The sequence below is a fragment of the Camellia sinensis genome, chromosome 5 (assembly GCF_055761805.1).
Source record: "Camellia sinensis isolate YWXY chromosome 5, ASM5576180v1, whole genome shotgun sequence".
Lineage (NCBI taxonomy): Eukaryota > Viridiplantae > Streptophyta > Magnoliopsida > Ericales > Theaceae > Camellia > Camellia sinensis.
In genome coordinates, this window is record NC_138965.1 from 20,463,822 (window position 1) to 20,479,917 (window position 16,096).

At 33.9% G+C, this 16,096-nt stretch overlaps 2 protein-coding genes across 2 annotated transcripts; one reads left to right on the forward strand and one right to left on the reverse strand.

Annotated features, from left to right (window-relative positions):
- Nucleotides 1-2,745: 2,745 nt before the first annotated feature.
- LOC114266613 (BTB/POZ domain-containing protein At2g24240) lies at nt 2,746-4,918 on the forward strand. Its single transcript, XM_028207538.2, has one exon. The coding sequence runs from the start codon at nt 3,300-3,302 to the stop codon at nt 4,623-4,625; it is 1,326 nt and encodes a 441-aa protein (XP_028063339.2). The 5' UTR covers nt 2,746-3,299; the 3' UTR covers nt 4,626-4,918.
- Nucleotides 4,919-6,248: 1,330 nt separating this feature from the next.
- FAD6 (fatty acid desaturase 6) lies at nt 6,249-15,845 on the reverse strand. Its single transcript, XM_028207530.2, has 10 exons — nt 15,479-15,845; nt 15,296-15,350; nt 12,516-12,775; nt 10,059-10,202; nt 9,768-9,919; nt 8,956-9,078; nt 8,623-8,800; nt 7,698-7,816; nt 7,238-7,352; nt 6,249-6,536 (listed from the first exon to the last, which is right to left on the reverse strand). The coding sequence occupies exons 1-10, from the start codon at nt 15,515-15,517 to the stop codon at nt 6,375-6,377; spliced, it is 1,347 nt and encodes a 448-aa protein (XP_028063331.2). The 5' UTR covers nt 15,518-15,845; the 3' UTR covers nt 6,249-6,374.
- Between the last annotated feature and the right edge of the window lie 251 nt (nt 15,846-16,096).

A 16,096-nucleotide genomic window follows, 5' to 3' on the forward strand; every position in this document is an offset into this window, starting at 1 on the left:
ATATATTTATTAGAAACTGAGAGATAAGTCGAACAACCAAATGCCATTAAATCACATTGAATATCAGCTAAAATCTTTGCATAATATTTTTGACAATTGAACGAGATCATAAGTTAGGTCGGGAGACTCAAATTGCTAGCCTTTTACTTAAATGTAAACTGATCATCATAATTAATTTTTATTGTCAAACCTAAACAAACCATCTTAGACAGGGATAATCTTCAAATGCTTGCGATGCATGTCCATTGCTATCTTTAATCTTATCAAACATGATTCAATCCAATCAAGTGACGCTCTTGAAAAAATGGCCTATCCACCATGTCAATTAAGCCAACCAATAGATATGATGATTAAGTTTTTTTCTTTTAAAAAAAAAAAAAAATTGTTTTCTATATATAATTAAATCGCTGCTCTTATCATTACAACCCCACCATCCACCCTCAACCACCATTCCTTAATATATATATATATATATAATCAATGAAATTTATATAATAATAAAGAAAAGAATCTAAAACATTTTTTTATAAAAAAATTATTGAAAAAATAATAAAAATAAAAGCCATTTATTGAGTTTTTGATTTTAAAATGAGAGGAGCTAAGACTACTACATAATTCTAATTAAAATTTTATATCAATTTTTAATTTGCATAACACCACTTTAACAATAAAGAAGATTCCTTGTTTCTTTGTTACAGACTAATGCCTAATCATAACATAATTTTGAATCTTCAATTTGTTAAGAAAAATAAAAATAAATGAAAATGAAATTATTTATATATATACCCATTTTTTATAGTTAACTAAAACAAAACCAAAAAAAAAAAAGATGATTTCTTTGATAAATTCCTATTGTTTTTTTTCTTAATTTCCTAATCCAACCAAATAAAAGAAATAAATTTAGTTTTCTCTATTAATTAAACATAAAAGAAAGTGTAATGATAAACATAAAACAAATTTATCACCATATAATTTATCAGTAGAGACAAAGGTAGCGTGGTTTTGATAGGTGAGAGTCGTGTCTTTTATTTAGTAATATAAAAAAAAATCATAAAAAAATTCCATTTGTGTGTATCATTTTCATAAAAGAAAATCTAATATACAACATTCAAGTGGTTATGAGAGGGGGAAAAAACAGAGGAAAATGTTGTAAGTAGAGGACACCAAAAAGCAAAAATATTATAATTGTAATTGTTAATACATTCTACTTCATTATTTTAATTATTTTTTTTTACTTTTCAAATTTACTTAATCTAAATATATTTAAAAAGTAAAATATTTATAAATAATTTTTTTTTTAAATTAGTAAATACAAAAAAATAAAAATATATTGATTTTTTTGTATTTAATGAATTTTAAAAAATTAAAACTTTTTTAAGTGTCATTAGATTAAGTGGGTTTAAAAGTTTTTTTTTAAAAAACAAATATTAAAATATCAAAAAAATCTATTAAAAATTTAAAAAACCGTTTTTGAAACTCACAATCAAACATATTTTTGAATAGAGTTTTTAAAATGAAGATGCATGTGTGAGACCTTGTCATGATTTTATATGCTTGATTATAATTGTATCATGATTTGAAAGGCTACCAAAATTTTAAGCCATATATCTCAAAAAACGACACAAACCATGACATTTGAAAGGCTACCAAAATTGTTTCCATTTTCAAGAAAACGAAGGAGAAATTATTTTTAAAAAATATCTTAATGTTTGACTTTTATAACAAAATTATTTTTAATTTTTTAATTTTATTAATTTAAGTTTTAATATTTTATTTTATTTTCAAACTAAATTATTCATCTATTTTGTTAAGGCTGACAAAAAAATATTATTTTAATTAAGCTCAATGTAAATGTATATAAAATGTCTAAAATATTATTATTATTATTATTATTTGTTGATTGAATGATTAAAATTCTATTTTTTTCGTTAGTTTAACTTAACAAAAATAGATAAATAATTTCGATTGAAAATAAATTTAAAAATTAGGATTTAAATTAATAAAATTAAAAATTATTTTGTTAAAAGAGTCAAATCTTGATTTTTTTTTAAAATAATTTTTCCAAAAAATAATTAACAAAGGGAAAATTCTAATATACACTGCTTTAAAAATGGTGTACCATATGTACCCTTAGTTATGTTATTTTTTTATTTAGTTATGATATTTTTTAGTTATGACTAATGAATTTTTTAGTTATACCTTATATTGTATTTAGTTATAATTTTTTTTTATAGTTGTGACACATAAAATTAAAATTATGTCATTTTTTATTTTAGTTATAAAATGTTTATGACGCACACTTTTTGAAGGGAGTGTACCATAATATTTTTCAAACAATCACCCTACAAAGAGCAATTTTTGTATATAAATAAGATATATTTATATGATATCCTTTATTATTATAATTGTTGATAACAAAATATAGATCATATTATTAAAAATTTAGAAAATATTAAAAACATATTTATGATTGGTGAGAAATAAAGAGCTTGCTACTTATTAGTATATAAAAAATTTTCCCCCAACAAGACGCGCTTTCATGGAATGCCTTAACTACTACACACCAATTAAATTAATTAAAACCACATCTTACTAGTGCTTTCCTATGGATTCCCATACATCTCATCTCCTTCACCATAAGATCAATTTCATGTGAACTTTGATGGCCATCCAACGGTCCAAAACAGAGGGTGTGAATTTTTAAAGTGGACCCTACCACAGACCATTGATTTATAAAAGGCTTAGCCATGTTTTGAGGTAAGGACAAAGGCGGAAAGAGAGAGAGATATGTGGAAAAAGCAAAGGAAGAGAGAGAAAACAAGATCAAGAAACAGAGCCGATTAGTGTTTTGAAAAATTCAACCGCTCTCCAAAATTCTCCAATTCACACAAGAATATGAACCCACTTCCCAAACCCCTTCAAATTTCAATATCCATATCTTATTTTCTCTCACTTTCTCTCAAATTTCTCTGAATCTGACCCAATTTCTCCCCTGTTTTTCTAATTTTTTTTTTTTTTGGCCTGCAACAAGGACACCTCAAATTCTTCATCAGTTTGTTCCATAGTCTGGTCTTATCATGAGGTTATAGCTTTCAATTCCTCTCTGTCTCAATTTTTTTTTAATATTCTGATCCTCTTTATTAATAAGTCTTTCTCTCTCAAAACCCCCATTCCTCCATTAATCCCAGGTTTATTTTCCTTTCTTTGCTGTGTGTTTTGAATTCGGTTTCCATTTGTTCTTGGTGTTCCAACTTGAAATTCCCATCTGGGTCTTGCTCAGTTTTGCTGAGAATTGAACCATGGGAATTCAGAAGGACAGAGTAAAATTCAATGTGGGAGGCAAGTTCTTCGAAACCACATCAACAACCCTAGCCAATGCCGGCCGAAATTCCTTCTTCGGCGCAATGTTTGATCATCAATGGAACCTCCAAACCCTTAATTCCGACGAATTCTTCATCGATCGAAACCCCGATTGTTTCGCAATCCTCCTAGACCTCCTCAGAACAGGGGAGCTCTATATTCCATCCCATATCCCAGAAAAACTCCTCTACAGAGAAGCCATGTTCTATGGCCTTTTAGACCACGTTCGGACCGCGAAACGAGGCCAATTTAATGGAAATCGGCTCCGTTTTTCACGGTCCAAAACAGGGCAAGCCCCCGGGGACGGCACGGCAATCCGTGCTGGCCCGGACGGCGGGTGCTGTGTGGCTCATGGTAGTATGGTCCATGTTTATGATTGGATGCTAGAAGAGCACCCTCCAATCAGTCTTGATTATCAGAGGATCAATGATGTGGGTTGGATCGATTCGGAGACCGTTGTGGTCACCGCATGTGAGCGGTTAGGGCGCGGCGATGGCGGGATGGCTCTGTTTTCTGCATCATCAGGGGAAATCAGGCATAGATTTCAGGTCAATCATGAGGATCAAGTGAAGAGTTACACAGCTGGTGCTTTGAGCTTTAGCACAGAGGATTACAAGATTTTTTCTAGTTGTAAAGGTAGAAGCAATGAGTATGGGATTGGTGTTTGGGACCAAATCACTGGAAAACAGATTGATTTCTACTATGAACCAATTGGTTGGTCACTTGGTGATGCAGATAGGCTTCAGTGGTTACATGGTACTAACTGTTTGTTGGTTGCAACTTTGTTTCCTAGGAAAGACAATTGTTATATTAGTTTGTTGGATTTTAGGGAAAAGAGTATGGTTTGGTGTTGGTCGGATATCGGAGCTCCGGCGACCGACGAGAGACGGGTCCGAGACGCTATAGCGATGGAAGAGACTAATAATATATGTGTGGTGAATGAGTATGAGGATTTAGGGTTCATGGACTTGAGGAGTGGTGGTGGGAGTGTCCGGTGGTGTTCGAGGAGTCGGTTGATGAAAGGGAAGATGCCGGATGAACCGTGTTACCCAAAACTTGCATTGCACGAGGGCCAGTTGTTTTCGTCTATGAATGACAGTATTTCGGTGTTTTCTGGTCCTGATTGGGTGCTAACATCCAGGCTTCGACGCAGCTATGGAGGTTCAATCTGTGATTTTTCAATTGGGGGTGATAGGCTTTTTGCTCTTCACAGTGAGGAGAATGTGTTTGACATATGGGAAACTCCACCTCCGCCGATCACATGAGTTTCTGCTTGAAGTTGTTGTCCTCCATTTTGATCTAAATGGTATTCTGTTTGTTTCCTGAGAAAATGTAGAAGATGATATTGTAGTCCATCCCTTACGTGTTAGAAAGACTAGTTTTTGTTTTTGTTTTTTTTAAACAATCCATAGGAGGGAATAGGAGAAGCGAAAATTGCATCAGGCATTGTTGAGACTCGAATCCGAGCATATTACGCATTACGCCCGATAAAAGAGCGCTAGCATTGTGTAGGGTTTGTATGTATAAATGACAAAGGAATGAAACTCATAATTTGAAATCTTTGTTTCCCTCTAGTTGATGCATATGCATTTGCTGAAATGTTTTTAAGGGTGTACTGCATTTTCTATCCTATCCTATCCTATCCTATACTTTGTTTCTTTTTCTTGCTTTTTAAAGTACAATGAAGGCTCTCCTATACTACTCTTTATCTTTTGGTTCTCATTTTCTCTTTTTGACTTTTGCTTTTTCTAAAGTTTGATTCATCTTCCTTCCCTTTTGTTACAATGGTTTCAGTAAGATTCTTCATTGAGATAAGATAAAGAGGTTCTCTTTGGATGTGAGCAGTTGCAACTGCTTAAACTGCTTTACTGGTGCACAAATTCTAGAAGTATCTAAGATCACAACATCAAACCGACCACAGAATCAACCACAAAAACTGGCATAACATAAGACTCAACAACCACCAAACCGACATAACAGGCATACATCGGACTTGACAACCACCGAATAGACATAACATCAAACTCGACTCCTGTTCTATGTCTATTTGGTGGTTAAGTCAATAATTGGCTTGACTCCTGTTTTATGCCTGTTCAGTGGTTGAGTCAGTGATTGGCTAGGCGTCAATAGCATTTCTCTACTTTGAATCTTCAATTTTATGAGCTCTTTTTAGGGCACCAAATCTGCTTATGATCGTACCCACATCAAGAAATCATGACTCCTGCCTTTAGTCTTTGCCATTCAGAAAACCTGGACCAGGCACACCCTTTGTTCAAGGGTTCACAATATTCTCCTCTTCTTTACTTTTTTTAAACAATAAATCAAAAAATAAAAATAAAAATTATAACACTAAACTAACAGGGTTCCCTCCGTCTCTGTGCAACTTTGAATTATTAATAACACTGCAGCAGATTAGATTATGTTCAAACTCCTCAAAAGGAGCAAATCCCAATTTGATTAACCACACACACAATATAAAACTCATTCGGTTGACCCTCTCCACGGCCAGCAGTTATCCAACAGATATTAGAAAAATCATTAACAATTTATATATATATATATATATATATATTTTTAACTACTCTGTCATAAAAGTCGATAATAAACTATGCTGAATATCATTATTAACTTAGTTTAAGTTCAAAATTGGCTAACAATGCGCGTCAATGTCAGTAGCATGAAAATTTATATTATAAGATACTCTGGGAGGCGAAATCATTGTCTCGCGCGAGCAGTTCCAACCAATATTACTCTTACATTTGTACATATATTAATGCATAAGCCAAAAGTTTCGACACCATATCAATCTCTGAAGAAAACAGTATTAAATTCCGACATATGTTGCAATAAAGATGCAAGGTCATGTTAATCCAATGAAAACTCCACTCTTTCCGGCTAATTTTATCATATTATATAGAACTCATATGTGGTTTTTTCTCCTTGAAAAATTAGGTAAAGTAACTGAATTCCGAGAAGCATCCTATAATGCTTTTCTTTCTACACATACATGTAAATCAAGCATAATCAGGCATTACTTTTTTAAGGATTGTTATCGGATAGGATTCTTCTGGGGCAAGTTCATCAAAGGCGATGTAGTTTTGCTCCTTGTTGTAAACATGACATGTCGTGAGTATGGTCTTCATTAGACGCCAATTCCAAGTCGCCTCATTCAAATACTGTTGGTGACATGAAAAAGCAGAGCGAATGGAAATATAACAAGTTAGTTAGTATGCTTGCACAGAATTCGAACGCCATGAAATGGTTTGATGCTAAGAGCAGAGACACGTGCATGGACATGAACATAACACAGACATGGCAACGCAACAAATTTTAGAAAATACAAGACGCGACACAACACGTGGGGCGTCATGTGCAAACCACATAGCTTTATATATTTATTATATATTATATAAACAAATATTTCATTCAAGGATAATAAAAAAGCAAACATAACATTCATTCTTAAAGTTTGAAGGATGAGAAATTAATAGGAAGTATAAAACTACATTTTTTTTTCTTTCATCATTGCATCCTAAATTATTTTGTTCAAACTTATAATGTGTTTCATGTGTGTCCCTCAAGTGTTAGAAACATATCCAGGTCAAAAAATAAAGGACACATTTGGATGAGCATTCGATATGTGTTGAGAAGTGTCCGATGAGTGTCCGATGAGTGTCCGCATCCAAGACGGACACTACCTTTTTAGTAGTATCCGTGTTTCTTAGGTTTGATGATCATTTGAAGATGGATTTAATCTTTCAAATGTTATGAGAAATGAAAAGGAGCAAGTTCAACAGCACAAAATTCAACACCCCTGGTGGATTATTAATCAATGGTAGCAGATTGAGATCAAGCACGCTAAAAAAACTAACCATACCTTTCCCCAATTCTCACGGAGCGACTGATGAGCCGAATGCAGATTATAGCTTGGGATCCTAGGAGAGATATGGTGGGGGATGTGGACGTTGATATGATGACAGAGGATCTCTATCCTGTGCAGAAGAAAGAAAAGCTACTTAGAATGTTTGAACTCATGTCTGATGCATTATTCAAGCATTTCTTATCGCGTCACACACCCTTTTCTAACTAGTAAGTTAGTAACAAGGGCATATGAAAGGCAGAAGCTTAGTGAAAACGGGAACTTGCACAAAAATGAACAATTTCACCATGTTTAAATATGATTTATGTCCAACTGTCATTCCTGAGTTGCCTTCAAGAAAGAACCAAACAAAGTTCTTTGAAAATTATCATGGCCATCAAGTAAAGCTATTCGTATCGGTTAAAATACATTTATAAGGAAAAACAGAAAAGAAATTAAAGAAGAAAGGATAGTTTACCAACGAGGATAGTCACAGTGAACTGTGCCATTGAGCTGAGCCTCAGCCGCATTCCACTCATCAGAATATTTAAAAGGTATATGAGGTGCTGTGTGATGGACCATTGTAAAAGTGCTCATCTACAAATTAGAGGAAACCAAAATTCTTACACATAAACCAAGATTTATAATTTGAGCCATAAAGTTGCTTGATCTAAAACTTCTGGGACAAAATCAATTGATAGGTTCAATTTTTTTGAGAGGCAACCAAAAAAAAATTATTGAAAAGGGAATAAAACGATGACAAAGGGAGGACAAGATGTCCTCATACAGATATGAAAACAAAACTAACTAAAAGAACAAATAAGTAAACAACCCTCAAAACTAAGACTAACAAACGGCACCCCAATCAATAGAAACCAAAAACTTGATTGGAGTAACATAATGACAAATGAAAATTACTAAATTATTCAATACTTGGGAAAATTACAGAGGTAGAGTTTTGATAGTCCAAACAAATACGATGGAAGTAGACAATAGTAAGAACACTATAACAAGAATTTTTAAGAAGACAGTATCGAGGACAAATGACGTTATTCAGGAACATTCATTGCAAAGTGAAACAAGATTATTTGCAAACAATATTCAGAAGATCAATGAAAAATTTATATTAATTGAATATTAAGCGATATAAGTAGCTCAATCAAAAAACTTGATGGAAATGCCACACAAGATTTGAAACTGCTATCAAATGATAGGGATACTGCATCCAATTATGGCATTTCCCACGATGGCATTCAGGCATTCTACCATGTTTCCAGAAAGCAAAAATCAGGAGATTCACTTTTACTACTACATTATTTGTAATATCAAGCAATTCCAAAAAGTTACCAATTTTTTAGTTTTAAATAGTGCATACTCAGAAAAGCCGAGGATATAATATTTACCCAAAAGTGATAACCCAACCATGGCATTAACCAGAACTTGATCCATCCCATGATCCCTGTCTTGTAGATAATCAGTGGCCATCCGATTGCCATGAACGCAATGACACAAGCCAAGCTTATCTTCACCCTTTTAACTTCATTTGGTCTGAACTTCTTCACATCGAAGTGCCACATCAACCTATTAGCATGCTTAATAATGTTAAACTTAACGTACATATCAAAGACAGAAATGCATGAAGTTGGACTGACCAATAAAACCAGTAATAACACATTAGAAATCAACAGAACATTGCAAGTCTTGTACTATCATAATGCTTTATTTATCAACTTTACCAGTGAGCAATAGACATCCAAGGCCGAAGTGGGCCATAGCCATATATAATTGCATTCCGCAGAACTGGAGATGAATCAAACTCCTCTCTCCAAACAGGGTGCCAAGCTGTATCTTCAGACAACCTAGAATGATAAGGGATGAGAACTTAAAGCAATAGAATGAAGAGATGAATAAAAAGACACAGAAAGTTCTACAGAATAAGGAATGAAGTGAACGAGTAAAAAAGTTACACTCATACAAGTCTGTGTTTATGGACAACATACACATTGATGTGCAAGTAGATGTGATTTCTAAACATAGCAAAAGAGCGGATAATAGGGGTCTAAATTTGATTATCTATTGACATCTAAACAGTTGTAGTACTTGATTCAAGTATGGGAAAGTAACAACTGTCCTTAGAAAATTTACACCAACAGCTGTTTGATAACCCTACGTAGTGTGGAAAACTGAAAATTTTCAGGGACTTCTCCTCAAGTGCTTCTTGAGACTGTTAGCTAACACTCAAAATTATAAAAACAGAAAATAAAATCGACTAAAAAAGCTGTTACTTGTCTTCTTATTATGTATTTATTTTTTACATTCTTTGCTCACATTATTCTGGGAGGGTGAGAGGGCTGGGAGGGTTACAAGATGTCTTTGATGCAATCACCACCTGCATCTGGGCAGTGGTAAAAATCCTAATATCATGATTATAAAAACTTGTCCATGTACATGCTTGACCAATGTTGATGCTAGTAACAAACTGTAATCAAACCAACCAAAAAAGATTTATTTCATAGATATAAGTGACTGACAAGAATATCATACTCACATGTTTGTTTTTGCGTGATGTTGATCGTGCTTAAAACGCCATGGCTCATAGGGGTATATCAACGGCAAAAAAGCCAGAGTCCCCACAATGTCTTCCACTAATTTGTTTTTTGAGAATGATTTGTGTGCACAATCATGTCCTATAACAAAGAACTTAACAATGGAGGGAGAAAAAAAAAGAACCAAAATAAAAAGAGTTGGCTGGGATGTACAGCTTATTAAAAAGACTGAAGTAAGATAGAAGCAACGGAAAGCAATTTAATATATGAAGATATATTCACACAGAACTAACCCCTGTGATAGCAGTCCCTGTCCATGCCCAAGCTAGAGGAAGTAAATACCATGGGGCTTTGGATATCATGAAGAGGCCCAACGCATAGGAAGTGACAGATATTAAAACTGACTTCCATGCTTTCACATCATCAATCTCAAACACCTTTAACAAAATTTTAAGAGGAAAAAAAAAGCATCAGAAAGCCACATGATCTCAATACTCGGCTTCACATTTCCAAGATAGTGTATATGTGAAAGAGTAATATCTTTATAATTTGTTAGGGACACGATGCAAACTTTCTCTCTGAAATTGATGAAAATGATAGCAATATGAACAAGGGAAACAACAATTGAGCAATTAAAAAAAATAAAACAAAAAAAATTGTCGAGGAAACCAGCAAGGTTACACTTATCAGTTTCAACTTTCAAGCTTTAATTTGGTTGGCTAACAATGAATTGGTCCACTTAGACACTTCACTTTGTAAATTTAGCATTCACTGTTCATAGTATTGTTTGCACGCATAACACCAAAGTAATAAGTAGAACAAATCTTTTATACATATATTTAAATAGAACAAAAAAAAAAAACTATTTCGCTATTAATTGATGGATGAAATGAACACAGTTGAAGGGTTCAGATGGATTTTTAGTCATGTCAATTGCAGGAACACCATTACAATTTACAATCTTCATATTGATTTAATTTAAAAATTGATGAAGATATCGGATACTTGTGGGTGGGGTGGCTGTTTCTTTTCGTTGGAGGTATATTTGGGTGCCTGGGAGTGTATCCAAAGTTGCTTTCTTTGTGTGGACAGCAACTTTGGGTTGTATTTTGACTATTGATAATTTGATTCGATGTCGGCATATCTTAGTTAATTGGTGTTGCATGTGTGGTGGGGATGCGGAGATGGCAAATCATCTACTTATTCATTGTTCAGTTGCATCGAGGCTTTGGATGGTTATTGTGGCGACTTTTGGTTTGACTTGGATTCAGGCAGGGATGGTGGTGGAGTTGTTGCAGCGTTGGGGTGGGGGGAAGGTTGGGAAACGGCGTCGGAAGGCGTGGTTACTTACTGCTCATTGTTTATTGTGGTTGATTTGGTTGGAACGTAATAGGTGCATTTTTCAGGGTGTAACTCATTTGGTTACATGATTGGAAATCTGGTTATTCTCAGTACTTCATAGTTGGGTCACGCTTTCGATTGAGCCGGATTTGTTGGCCTTCGCGGATTTTGTGGATGACTTGATTAGCTAGTCTTCGAGTTTTCTATTTTGCGTTTTGTGTGCCATGTCTTTTGGCTTTTTAATTTTAGTATTCTTTGCATCACCTTGATACTTTCTCAATAAAGCTTGTTTTATTTATCAAAAAACAAAATATGAAGATATCCAAGCTAATTTGGCACTGTATCTACGATGTCTCTCAAACCACAATACAGGCTACAATTTCCTCTCTCTAGGAATGATTCAAAGAAAGCTCCAATCTGATGTTGGAAATTGTCTTTCTTTTCTTCTCATTAAGTTCATTCTTTAGTTGCATTACATTTCTGTCATTCAAGCAACTATTATCAATTCCATTGAACCTACTTATTTTGCAGCACAATGTCTTTCAATTAATTTCAAACTCATGGGAAAAATTTAACCATAGACATGACAACCTTCAAAAATAAAAGTAAAAAAGTGTACGTCTATTAAGACCCAGCAAGTGGTAAGACTGAACTTGACTAACAGAAGCCTACTCATATCTATTGTAAAGTTGTAAATTAATTGAAACCTTGTTGCATGAAACATATACAAAGAAACAGTAGCTAACACTTCTCTTTTTCTTTTTCTTTTCGGACAGGATAGTTAAAAGAATTTAAGGCCTGATGACTAACATTACACATTCATTGTAAATTTTGGAGCTTTGTGCTCCTCCTTCTGAGTCTACAACTGTGATTCTCCACTCTAACTAAAGAGCACAAACAAGCAAAACGTCCACCATAAAGTGTGTATGGAAACCAGAATATGTACTTTCAATTAAAAAATAAGTTAATAAAATAATCCCACAAATGACAAACACCAATGGACATTCCTTGTGAACAGCTGCAGCTTCGTATTCCACTTTGTGAACATTATTTAATCATGATGCATAATCCTATTGCAAAAGTATTGTTTGCTGCTTACTGCTTAAAAAGATCAGAAAATTTAGCCTGAGCCTGACTAAAAAAATACTGCTCATGTAATTCAGGTCTTTATTCTTTAATTAAACAATGAAGTTCTACTTAGTGTTGGCATGGATCTGTGACCGTGTATAGGAAACCACCACTCAACTGATCTTTTGGCCTACAAGTCCTTGTAAAAGAGAGGTCCACAATCTTATACAGGAAAATCATGCTTTTAAAGCAAACAAGAACATGAAAAAATAATAATAATAAATGAAAAAAAAAGAAGAAGAAGAAGTTAGGTAGCATACATTCAGTGCTTGTGGAATTACCTTTTTTGGAAGGGTAGCGACAATATCTTTCAAGGTAACATTTTCTGGAAGTGGTTCTCCAATTTGCTTAAAACCATAGCTCTCAGTTAATTGTTTTCTGTACTCCGCACTCTCTGCTGAAGATGGTGAACTATCTGCTGGAGATGGAGCAACTGGAGCTGCCACAGCTCGTACGGTGGTAATCCTTCTTAGGGGAATCAAACATCTTTGGTGTTTGATTCTAGTTGGACGTAGACTTTTCCACTTCAAATAATATAGGCCTGTCTATCAGCATATGCGTTACAAGGGGCCCACATAGATGTATGGGAAAATACAGATAGAAACTAAAAAAGCAAATGCTACAAACATTTCAATTATTTAGTACAGTGGCATACTTGATGTACATATATATATACATATCAATGTTTCGAAGGCCAAATTATTTCAAAGCTTAAGATCCAAACAAAAATACCAGAAGACTATAGTTGAACCCACCATACACTATCTCTGATTTTTTGTTTTACATATTCTTTATTGGTGATATTATCAGGTTAAAAACTCATGTCAAGACATAAATGACATTAATATAATTATTCTTAAATAAAGAATAGACTGAATCCATTGTACAGCAACATTAATCATTGGAGAGCCTTTCCCCCATCACAGCCCTCCTACCATTTTTTAATTCTATCCTAATTAAAGTAGAACTTTACACTCTTTTAAATCTCAAAATTTGTTTAAGATTGAGTCAAAGCTAAATTTCATTGCAATTTTAATGTACAAAATTGCATAGTCAATACAACTAAATTTCATTACAATTTCTCTTTCCGTTTCGCAAAATGATATTACTTTGATAAGTAAAGCATAAGCATCCCATCCATCATCTCTCAATTTTTGAAAACGGTCTTTAGTTGATAAAACAAAATGAACATTTAAATTATCTTGGATTTTCTGACATTTAAAATGGTTGAATGAAAAGTTGAAAACCGTGCAAAGAAAAATATGAGAGAGAATTAGGTTTCCTTTGTGAGAGTTTTAAAGTGAAGTGTTAATATTATTGCTTTATTTTTATTAGCTAAAAAAAAAAAAACCATAATGCAAGTTTCATCTTATACTCCAAACACTTGTGTTAAATTGGTAATATGTATTTTTGCAAAAAAAAAAAATTTTGTTGAGAGATAAATTTGCATTTTTTCGGGGCTCAAAAGTAATATTATCAATATAGTAATTTTTAGAATTAGTGTTTAGTTTTTACATGACCCCATCAATAAATATTCATAGAGCCCGACTTTGGACATGTCAATGTCAGATCACATGTCCATGTCCGTGCTTCTTATCAACTTTTGAACGAAAATACCGTTCGGCGGTTGATATCCAAATAATTAACAATTAAATGTTGTTATCAGAACAATTAAATTTTGTTTAGAAGTTAATATCCAAACAGTAAAAGCAATTTGGGATTGTTTGGAGTGTCCTAAATAAGTGCACTTTTTGTCTTTTTGAACTAAAAAGTTGAGGAAAAAAATATGGCTGTTTGGATTTTATGAAAAAATGTGTATTAAAAAATTGTATAAATAAGTGTATAGGGGAATAAAGTGATGGAATAGACCATACGGTTGGAAGCCTAAACAGCAGCGCGGTAGTGGGCAGTGTAGGAGATTGATTCTCTACTTTTCGGGCATAAATTGGTTGGTTCTGTTCGGCCCATGGGGGCCACCACGGGTCCCGTTTTACTAATCGGAACCGTTCGATGTGTAGAAATCGTCTAGTACTATATGCTTGAAAAAAATCACGTTGATTGGATATCAATAGCTATCTGATCGCGTTAGTTTTTTTTGTTAACTGTTAACCATAACACCATCCATTTTTATACAAAACTGATTTGATCATGTATTTAGCGACATCCGATAGACGTGATTTTTTACAGGCATATAATACTAGACGAGTTCTACATATTGAACGGTTCAAATTATCAAAACGGGACCCATGGTGGGCCCCCACGGGCCCAACTCTATCATCCAATTTAGTGAATATTTTACTATATTTTTTTTTCCCGGTCACTGACTCCACCATTACGTCAGTGGGGCTTTTTTGATTTGTATTAATATGTGTATATTATTTTTTTAATTTTTTTTTTTTGATGAATAGTGATAACTTTTTAACTTTTTGGGTAACTTTTTGACTTTTTGAAGGGTTGCCAAACTAGGCCTTAAATTGAGACGTGCGCAAATAGAAGCTCCCAACTCGGTTCAAAAACATAATAATAATAATAATAATAATAAAATAGAAGCTCCCAACAAATAGAGGAGCAATAGATGGCGGAGATGTCCAAAATGCCCCTGAGGTGTTACAACAAAATGTCCAAAATACCTCGTATCGGTATCTATTAGCCAATTTAACCATCCATTAATAATTGGACCAAATTGACAAAAATGAAATAATTGGGTCCAAAGTGGCACTTGGCACATACGTGCATTTAATCCTTTACACATGGTTCTTTTTTCCTTTCCTCTTTTAATCAAATGGGTTTTATGCAAAGCCAGTGAACATAAGTACCCATTGAAAATTTCCAATTTAATAATCAAGGGCAAGTTTTTGCTAGAAATTACATGCAATTGGGCTGTTCCAGGTTTACAATTTAGTTTAAAAAACCAATAATGTGAAGATATACAGCTTTACATTAAACGGAAGCACCATATATAGACAAAACCCAAAAATTCCCTTCTTAACTAGTACAAAAAATGAAGGAAACCATAAAAAGCACAACCCAACCCAAGTCTATCCAAGTGAGAGAGGGAAACCTGGAGATTTAAGTGGTTGAAATCTATGGGGTTTAATTGGCCTTTGACGGGGTCCCTGAAATCAAACAATATTGCATATCAACATGTAGAAACCACAAGCAATGAAACAGATATATATATATATATATATAGAGAGAGAGAGAGAGAGAGAGAGAGAGTGTGTGTGTGTGTGTGTGTATTTACCATGAAAAGGAAGCTTGAATCTGCAAGTGTGGAAGCCATTTGAGGAGCAGAAATGCAGAAATTCCAATCCAAAAGACCCCCACTAGAGGATACCCTACACTACCCTTATCCCCTCTTTGGGAAATTGGGTTTGGAAGGTGTTTAAGAAAATGCCAAAGACAAAAGAGAGCCTTTCAAGCCGCTCTGTACTGCGGCATTATATGAGTAAGAACTAGAGGCTAGACTACAGACACCTACCGAGTCTCTGTGTCAATCTTCTATTCGGCCGCCTAGTGTGGAATGTGGACAGCATCTGTTTGGGATGCCACCACTGGTTTGAAAACAAAACACGGTTTAAAATTTTTTGACTACTAAATACACGTTTAATAAAACACGATTTGCCTTCTTGTAATTTTATAAAGGGTCATGATTGACCCCCTCCAATCACCATCCCCACCACCCCCTCACACACACGTGGCGGGTGATGATTGGAGGAGAAGGAAAAAAAAAAAAAAGAAAAAGAAAAAAAAAAACTAGCCAATCATGTTAAGAAGGGATCAAAGGAGGTGAGAGAGAAAAGGGGTCCGGAACATTATTGTTTTATAAATTAAATTTCGTCTCGTAAAATTTATAATTTTA